The 10,132-nt window shown below is 40.0% G+C and overlaps 2 protein-coding genes across 2 annotated transcripts; both read left to right on the top strand.

Moving 5' to 3' along the window:
• Positions 1-6,278: 6,278 nt before the first annotated feature.
• On the top strand, positions 6,279-7,151 carry LOC145674167 (uncharacterized). The gene has a single exon (XM_081743998.1). The coding sequence runs from the start codon at positions 6,279-6,281 to the stop codon at positions 7,149-7,151; it is 873 nt and encodes a 290-aa protein (XP_081600124.1).
• A 320-nt stretch (positions 7,152-7,471) lies between these two features.
• LOC145674166 (ATP-dependent DNA helicase Pif1-like) lies at positions 7,472-7,879 on the top strand. Its single transcript, XM_081743997.1, has one exon. The coding sequence runs from the start codon at positions 7,472-7,474 to the stop codon at positions 7,877-7,879; it is 408 nt and encodes a 135-aa protein (XP_081600123.1).
• Positions 7,880-10,132: the final 2,253 nt, after the last annotated feature.

Raw genomic sequence — 10,132 nt, 5'->3', positions numbered from 1 at the left:
TATGTTGCAGACTTACCGCCACTTCCAGACAACATCCAACTTTTTCAATACGCAGACGATACAGCCTTCCTTGCCTTAGGGAACACAGTACATCAAATTAATACCGCTATGCAGTCTGCTATCAACTCCTTCGTCAGCTGGTGCAACCAGTGGAGGCTCAAGATAAATCCAGATAAAACACAAACATTATTTCTTCTTCCTCCCGGAAAACGTAGTAAAATTCAGAAAAATCCATCTTATCTCAATTTAACCGTTGACCACACTCGCCTGAAACCCGCTAATTATGTTAAATATCTTGGTCTCACCATCGACAAACACCTTACCTGGCGTCCTCATTTAAAGACGGTTGTCGCTAAAGCTTATAATAGATTGAATCTATTACGACGCTTAACTGGAACGACTTGGGGCCTCAGATCATCTGTCGTCCTAAACACATACAAGGTTGTTCTCCGGCCAATACTAACGTATGGGTTCGTGGCTTGGATTAACGCCTCTCCCTTTTATTACGAGAAACTAAAAATTCTTGAACGCCATGCATTACGTATTGCATTCCGCATTAAATTACCCAGCCCTACACATGAACTTTATGAGCGCCTAACTTTTCCCCATATTTTCTACCACCTTGAAACACTCCGACTGAAATATATTACTAAACGGTTCGAGGAACGACATGCCCTCCTCTTAGAAACTATGAATTTTGATATAGCTTATACCCCTTCTCACCCCCTTCATCATACTTCACTTTCCCTTCTATTTTCTTTATATCATTACACTTTACCCCCTGATCATCCCGATTTTCATGCCGTTGCTGCTTATAAAACCGACTATTATTCACCTCTCATCTTTCCATCCTATGTTGCACAGTAGTCCTTTTGTTCTAACAGGGTTCCCACTGTCTCCATCATGGTCCTGAGCCACCCCAGGACCGGAAGATAAGCTCATTCGTCCACTAACATATCCCATGTGTTGTGATGTCCGATGCACTTCATTTTCATCTCATATATTCCCCTCATTTATGATTATAGCATTAAAGCTATAATGTCCTTCATATGATCCCATAACCAAATAAAGGCAATGCCATCGCTTGCAATAGTACCTACTCCCCATCCTTATGATTATAGCATAATGCTATAATGTCTGCTGTTGTATCATACATTCACATCTATTTCTATATTTATCTTCGTAATATACCTGTTGTTTATTATTTTTTTTTTGTTTCTTTGTTATTGAAGCTAATAAATAAATAATGTACTCATAGACCAGCACCATATACCTTCTATCCACAATCCTCTTCCTTCTCTTCCCATATAAAGGGCATAACCCTTTGGGGGAGCTAGCCATCAAGCTAGCACTTAAAAAAAGGCTTGTATTCGAACTGGCCACCTGGAGCTCTAACCAGGTTAAAAAATTGGGTATCCGTAGCTGGCGGAGAAAAATAAGCGAGTCACCTAGGTTTTCCATCCCCATTGGTTTTAAGTGCGAACATCATATATACGGTTGGAGCACCTTCTTCTCTGAGGTTGAAGGAAACAACCGTCGAATAATTGTTTTTGATCCTCTGTGGAGGCTGACACACCAACTTGATCTCAACTTAGACGACTTTGCTATTCTTTAGGTTTAACGATTTATCTTGATACTCTCCTCTTCGGAGGCAGAGATGCTTGAAACAAGTTGACGACTTAGGCATTTCTATCGGCTAACGATTACTTTCTGTGCTTCCTCTTCGGAGGAAAACCACATTACTAAAGTACAAACTTAGAGAATTGCTGTAAGAACACACCTTTCAGAACACGCACTTGCTGTAAGAAGTAATATTTCAAATAGTTTACGTCGTTTGGCAATTCTTAATTATATATTCCTAACTATATATAAAACTACTTTATCCTTAACAATTATTATTTGATTAAATCATAATGAATAATCTCCAGTTATGCATTGATGAACAAATAACTAAGTTTCATGTGCACAATGTGCGTGGAGATGGGGCTTGTTTCTTCCGGACATTTAGTTTGGCATTGTTTGGTACTGAAGAGTATGCGATGAACGTACGTAAAGATGTGGTCCAATACATAGTTGAACACTACGCTTTCTATGGCCCCTTTATCTTACACCATGGTACCGGCGAACCAATGACAGTAGATGCGTATCAGGCACACATGCTTTCGCATTATACGTTTGCTACTTATGTGGAGTTCATGGCTGCTGCTCTTCTCTTTGAGCGACGTTTCATTATCATAGAGGGTCAGGAAGTACTGTGTGATGAGGGCAACCGTGAGTGGGATATGATTATCGCATTGCTCACTGGACCGCGCGAGAGTGGCCACTTCAGTCTATTGAGGCCAATTACTACACCACTTCCTTCACCAGCTCTTCCATATGTTTCACCACTTCAAACTAGGTTTGTTGCTGAATCCCCTCTACGTATTGAATACTCTTCTACTTCTAAATGTGGGAGACCAAAAAAGAGGAAGTTAGGTCGTCCACCAAAAGCCACTTCAATTCCACCTGAACTTCCTATTGATGAGAGTGATTGTAATTATTGTTATATTACCTTCACCTTTGACTTCTAATGTGCGTAAAAGATCTGGTCGTCCAAGAAAGAAAGCAGTAGGTTGCCCAAAGAATAAGAATTCTAATATACTAAAACAGGTTACTATGGAACTTGAAAATCCTTATTCCCAAAACAATGTAGTTTTCAATTCTGTAAACTCCAAAGAATTTGCAATATGCATTGATCAAGAAATAACTAAGTTTCATGTGCACAATTTGCGTGGAGATGGGGCTTGTTTCTTCCGGACATTTAGTTTGGCATTGTTTGGTACTGAAGAGTATGCGATGAACGTACGTAAAGATGTGGTCCAATACATAGTTGAACACTACGCTTTCTATGGTCCCTTTATCTTACATCATGGTACCGGTGAACCAATGACAGTAGATGCGTATCAGGCACACATGCTTTCGCATTATACGTTTGCTACTTATGTGGAGTTCATGGCTGCTGCTCTTCTCTTTGAGCGACGTTTCATTATCATAGAGGGTCAGGAAGTACTGTGTGATGAGGGCAACCGTGAGTGGGATATGATTAACGCATTGCTCACTGGACCGCGCGAGAGTGGCCACTTCAGTCTATTGAGGCCAATTACTACACCACTTCCTTCACCAGCTCTTCCATATGTTTCACCACTTCAAACTAGGTTTGTTGCTGAATCCCCTCTACGTATTGAATACTCTTCTACTTCTAAATGTGGGAGACCAAAAAAGAGGAAGTTAGGTCGTCCACCAAAAGCCACTTCAATTCCACCTGAACTTCCTATTGATGAGAGTGATTGTAATTATTCTGTTATATTACCTTCACCCTTGACTTCTAATGTGCCTAAAAGGTCTGGTCGTCCAAGAAAGAAAGCAGTAGGTTGCCGAAAGAATAAGAATTATAATATACTAAAACAGGTTACTATGGAACTTGAAAATTCTTATTCCCAACACAATGTAGTTTTGAATTCTGTAAACTGCGAAGAATTTGCAACTTGGCCTACCTTGTGTGCTATTGACATCAAAAGCAGTACCCTTGGTCGTCCTAAAAAGAAAATAGGCGTGGGTCGACCTAAGCAGTCGCCTTTTAGTCCAGAGGAACAGCATAGGGATGCAGTTCGACGTTATGTCGAAACACATGACAATTTTAAAAATGATCAAAATCGGTCCCGCCATCTTCCAGGAACAATAAGGAAAGGAAGTCTCATTGGTCATTACAGTTGTGCTCAACTTAATAATATCCTCAAGTACCAACTGAAAGTTATTTCACTTCTAAACCCTGGTTGTTTCAAATGTCAATATTGTAAAGCTCCATTATTTCATGAAGAAAAAACTCGTAAAAAGTGGTGTTGCGGTGAAAATGCTTACATTGTACCTGATTTTCCGCAACTTGACAGCGATTTCTATACTATGCCACCGTTTTTAGAACAACCTAGACCGTACAACAATATCTTTGCGTTTAGTGCGCTGGGAGTATCTCATGGTTTTAAGCATCCGAGTACAGGTGTTTCATTTTTAAAAATACAAGGCCGTACTTACCATAGAGTATTTGATTTAGCATACACTGCATCAAATAATCCATGTGTCATGTACATTGATGACGGAGAAGAAGAGCGTATGAGACTTGCCAAGGGAATGGCTTTAAATGAAGTCGTTGTTGAAGCAATCACAAAGTATTTATATGCTGTTAACCTTTTCATTGGTCTGCTGAAACAACTGAGCCAAGAACCTTCAGACTATGCTCATTTGATTTTCGAACCTACATGTAGATGCACCCATGGACCAATTTTAGGAGATGTTCCTAGAAGAACAGAAATAGCTGCCATCTTGAGTACGGAAAAAGAACAATACAATTCCCGTCAAATTGTTATTTGGAAAATAGGCGCTAGAAAACCACACACAGTTGACATCTTTCATCCGTTGTACGAGTCTTTGCAGTACCCTCTCCTTTATCCACATGGTACACCTGGCTGGTATATCGGACTGTTGGATAAAAAGGGGAAAAAGCTATCCCAAGTTAAATACTACCGACGCCTGTTGTTATCAGAACCAAGATTTTCTACGCTGGGACGATTGTCGGAGGAGTGGCTCGTAGATATGTACAGTCGTGTGGAAGAGGAAAGGCTACGATTTATTTCTGGTATGTAAAATAAATACAACCCTATGAGTATACGATCTGCTCCTTTGCACGAACTACAGACTTCAATGTTGACAAAGAAACAGGGAGACACTATGCGGGCTCTAGCGACTGACGAAACTATTCAAGGGGAGGGTGGTATTGTTCATGGCCGTATTTATCTTCCAAATACGTTCACAGGTGAGCCAAGATATATGAAGACTAAATATATGGATGGAATGTGTATCGTAGCGAGATTAGGAAGACCGTCATATTTCCTTACCATGACATGTATTCCGAAATGGGATGAAATTGTGGAGTCCACTCCTCCCGCCACCAAAGCTTCACCCAGTTTGGTATGCCGAGTGTTCCAGTTAAAACTATTGGAATTGCTACGTGATCTGCGCAGTGGGACATTTCTTTGAAAAAAAAAGTTTATTTACTCTTGTGGTGGAGTACCAGAAGCGTGGTTTACCTCACTCACATGTGTGTTTTAGAGTTGAGGGGGGAGGGCCGAGACAAAACACTGAAATTGATCAAGTTGTTCGGGCCAACATCCCTTCACCGGACGAGGCAGGCGGGAGATTGAGGGAGCTTGTATTGAGACACATGATGCACGGCCCTTGTGGACCTCCTAATCGCATAGATCTTCCATGCTGGGACTGTAAGGAGAAAAAGTGTACGAAACGCTTCCCTAAGTCTCATATTGAAGTGACGCATGTAGATGAGAGAGGGTTTGTGCACTACAGGAGGGATAGTTCTAACACTGCTAAAATTACCTCTGGTGGGAAGTACATACAGGTTAATGACTCTTGGGTTGTGCCTTATAATGCTCCTCTTCTACTCAAGTACGACTGCCACATAAACCTTGAAATTGCTTCAACTCGTAAGATCGTGAAGTATTTATTCAAATACATAACTAAGGGACCGGATGAGGCTCGCGTTGCAGTTGTTCCGGAAGAAGAGTTGAACGATGAAGTAGAACTTTATGCTACAAAACGCTACATTGGGGCCTGTGAAGCTGCGTGGCATACATTGGAATTTGAGATGACTGGCCGTGAACCTAATGTCATCCAGCTTCCTGTGCATCTGGAGGGCTACCAGTCTGTTGTTTTCCGACCGGGCCATGAAATCGATGCTGTTAGCAGAGCATGTTCTAATCTTCCTTTGTACTTTTCTCGACCAACATTACCTGAATTTGACAATCTAACTTATTTGGACTTTTCGAACGGTATATCGTGCATTCAAAACGACCAGGGTCGTGTAGTGTTCGAGTGATTCCCCACCCTGATGGAGTACATTTCATCACCAAGAGGCAGCGTGGAGAGATGGTGGCGAGAATGATTTAGGTAGCCCCTAACAGAGGAGAACAGTTCTACTTACGAATGCTCTTGAACAACTTTCCATGTAGAGGCTACAGCGACCTTATATCTCTAGGCGGTGAAGGTTGTACTACCTTACAAGGTGCTGCACGAGCTCTGGGGTTGGTTAATGATGAGCAGGAGTACGAAAGAGCATTAGAGGAGGCTTCACAGTTTATGACTGGCGCCCGACTTAGGATGTTCTTCTTCTTGTTGCTGGGGCAAGGGGCGCAGACTTGTGGAACAACTTTAAAAATCTGTTGGCAGAAGATATGTTAGAAAAGTATTTAAATAATCCAGAGCGAGCCTACACAGTAGCACTATGTGAAATCGACAGAAGCCTTCGACGGCATGGATCTCGCCTTTATGAACATGGCCTTCCTGATGTTCAAGACGAGTTAACTGAACTTGATCGAGAGAAGGTGCAATATTCTGTAAGTCAGCTTACTTCTTTTCTCGAGGAATGGCTTCCTAAACTGAGTAAGGACCAGAAAAATGTACTTGAATATGTCACAAATTTCCTGGAAAATCCCCACACCAATGAGTCTTCAAATGTCATTTTTATCGACGGGCCTGCTGGATCGGGAAAGATTCTGCTTCTTAATGTTCTCACTGCTAAACTACGCCTAAGCCGTTGCATAGTTCTTTGTACTGCAAGTTCTGGAATCGCTGCTCAGAACTATGAAAGTGGCACGACAGCGTACAGCATGTTTAAGTTCCCCTTAAACTTAAGTAATGACATGGAATTTTGGGGAATTACGGGAGGGAGTCAGCGAGCAGAATTAATCATGGAAGCATCTGTTATAATCTACGATGAGGCACCAATGGCACATAAAGCATTAATCCATATTCTCGAGAGATCATTGCGAGACCTAATGAGAACAAATTTGCCATTTGGTGGGAAACTTGTGATTTTTGCCGGGAATTTTCGACAGATCCCTCCAGTTGTTGCAACTGCTCGTACCAATTTTGAAGTAATTCAAGCTTCTCTTCGCTTCTCTCCTATATGGTCGTCAGTGAAACAGTTCAGTCTTAAACAAAATCTAAGAATACAGAATGATTCCTCATTTACCAACTTTCTCTTGCATATTGGTGACGGTATACTACCTCCTATCAATTTCGGTGAAGGTCAAGATGCAGCTTAACTCGTACCATTGCCGAAGATTCAATACCTCACTAATGTTTCTTTGTTTATTGAAAAAAAAGTCCCTCAAAATGTATTGTATGAACCTGACACTTGCGCAAGGAGAGCAATTCTTTCTGTAAACAATGAAAATGTTGACTCTGTAAACGCAACAACCTTTAAAAGCTTACCTGGGGATTCATCTCACTTGCTGAGCGTGAATTACGTGGAAGAAAGCTGCGTCGATGACTTTTTTCTTACTCCAGAGGCCCTCGCTAACGTCCATGCCAAAGGAGTACCAGATCACAACCTGGAACTTAAAAAGGCGCAGTTTGCATGATAATGAGGAATTTGCACTTCGATGATGGGCTTCTAAACGGCACTAAAGTCATAATTGTTGATATATCACCGCGGCTCATAACAGTGAGAAAACCTCATAGTTCTGTGCTGTATTCAATACCACGGATTACTTTTCAAGCGCCTATTGAGCCCAACAGTCCTTTGACTATGTATCGTAGGCAGTTTCCTCTTAGACTTGCTTACGCTATTACGATCAACAAGAGTCAGGGTCAAACAATTGATTTTGTTGGAGTTGACTTGCGCAGTGACGTATTCGCTCACGGCCAACCGTACGTCGCACTTGGACGTGTCCGATCAAGGGATTTAGTTGTGTTACTGGTTCAGTCTAAAAGAATAATTGAAGGAACCACTTTTGTAAAGAATGTTGTATACCCACAACTTCTACGATAGTTCCTTTTTGTGAGTGATAGCTATGGAATTACCCAGGGAACAACACCATTGGACTTTCATTTCGGAGTATGATACATGTCTGCTGCAAAAATTCCTTTTCACTTATACTTGATGGTAACATAAGAGTCTACGCAAAAAAGAAATCCCTTTAAGCTTCTTTATGGAGAATGCTTGGTGCCTGTCCAAATACAAATCATATTGAACTTCATTTTGACACTATGATACGAACCTTCCCAGACACAAATACCACTTACGTTCCAGTTTTTTTAGTATACGAAAGACATGACGAAGCAAAAGCTTTCATTCAAAGGAGTATGCGTGTAGCAGGATACCACAGGGGTGGTGTGGAAATACTACAAAGTTACAAGAAAAAGAATCGACCTTTGTCTTACAAATATGCAAGAGTTATGGTCGAACAAAAATCCCAGATTTCTTTTTTGAAAATTATAAATAAGAAAAAAAAAACCCTCTGAAAATGAGAATCCAACATCATCATTCATTATATAATAAGTCGATAAATTGTGGTTGACAAAACAAAGGTTGCTATAAAAAAAATAAACTGTGAGTTATTAAGCAAGGAGCAAAGGATGATAAATATGAGATCTGGGGATGTTGGGCAGATTTAAGGAAACATTAAGAATAAATGCACGAACATATGACATGCGAGGCCGTAGGCCGAGCAAATACGGGGGTCTGGGGGCGAAGCCCCCAGCTGGCCAAAGGCTATTTTCAGATATAAACTCTGTTAAAGACAGTAAAAGGGATCACAAGATTCCGTGTTTGGGATACCACTACCTATGCATATGTTAATGTACTGACTTCATTAATGAACTCAACCGAGATAATTGCAGTGAGAAAAGTTATACATCCTTTTCTTAAAAGCAACCAGAATATCTTTCTTACTGTGCAATTGCATAGAAGCTAGCAAATGTTTTAGATTCTTGAGCGGTATGCGAATAGCCACTGTTTGTTTGATCTTGAGTTTAGCGTCCCTTTCATCAACTAGGCTATATGAGACGTGGACCGACAGCATAGCGTAGGATCCGAACTACATGAGCTACTATCCAGAATAGAAGCTGGGTTTCCCACGTCAAAGGTGCGTATGCTAACCGCTTAGCCATGACGGAGCTCTAAATAACCAATGTTAAATTCACCGTTAACAGTGAAGATTAACAAATTGACCTAATATACAAACTCATCCATAAAAATCGCTATAGCTGTACTATCGCTATACTAAAAATACAGGATTCAAAAAATCGCTCTAGCTTCAAGATTTATTTTATGGAGTAACGTACGCAACATTACGGACGGAGTAACGAACATAACGGAGTTTGAACATTACGATCTTATAAGTCTCACTACCGTGATTCTAATAAATATTACTAACCATAAAAAATGGCATAGTTTAGCTTTCTCCAGACTATGCGTCGCAGAACGCTGGTACACCTTCAAAATTTTCACCAAAATGATTTTAACCTACGTTCGAGTTCGACTGTTGTTTTACTGATGCAAAAACAGAATTTGTCAGATATAAATCTCCAATAAAAAATCAGAGAGGCTATGTCCAATTTGACTCCAGGATTTGAGAGAGATTTTCAGTAAGGAGCAGGCTCATCCGTTACAGTAATTACGAACGAATTAGAAGTAAACAAAATAATTTCTTTTGTCCTCGCAAAACATGTAATTACTTCACCTCTCTACAAGAATGAAATGTTCGTAAATTTGAAATATGACTGACTGGACTGTCATATTTCATAAATAAATATTTCAGTAATAACCCAATAAGATTGTGTAAATCACTTACAAAAATATTTCTGGGAAGTAGTATACTTTCTTTTCTTTTCTTTTCTTTTCTTTTCTTTTCTTTTCTTTTCTTTTCTTTTCTTTCTTTCTTTTACTATTTTTTCTTCAAATACGACTCATGCAAGTTTGCAAGTTTGTTGATTTTTTTTAAGAAACAAATATTTCATTTAAAATTCTAGAATGTGGTGTAAATAAATTCTAATAGAAAAATCCTGAATTTTTGAGGGTAGTTTGTGTTTGAGGGTAAGTTTCCATCGAGCGAGGTTATAATTTTGTTCGTACTTCGCACTAATAATATGAATCTAGGAAGTTCAGCACTAATAATATGAATCTAGGAAGTTCAGTGTGATTTCTCGTACCTCTTGTTCCTACGTAGATATATATAAAAGTAGTATTTATCTGTAACTTCCATTTTCTATAAGAAGTTGTTAGAAACCACTGAGAAATTGC

Source organism: Thermobia domestica, chromosome 17, assembly GCF_964235325.1.
Source record: "Thermobia domestica chromosome 17, izTheDome1.hap1.1, whole genome shotgun sequence".
In the NCBI taxonomy this organism is placed as follows: Eukaryota; Metazoa; Arthropoda; class Insecta; order Zygentoma; family Lepismatidae; genus Thermobia; species Thermobia domestica.
Note: the sequence above shows the minus strand (reverse complement) of the source record. Positions and strands in the feature narration are given on the sequence as shown.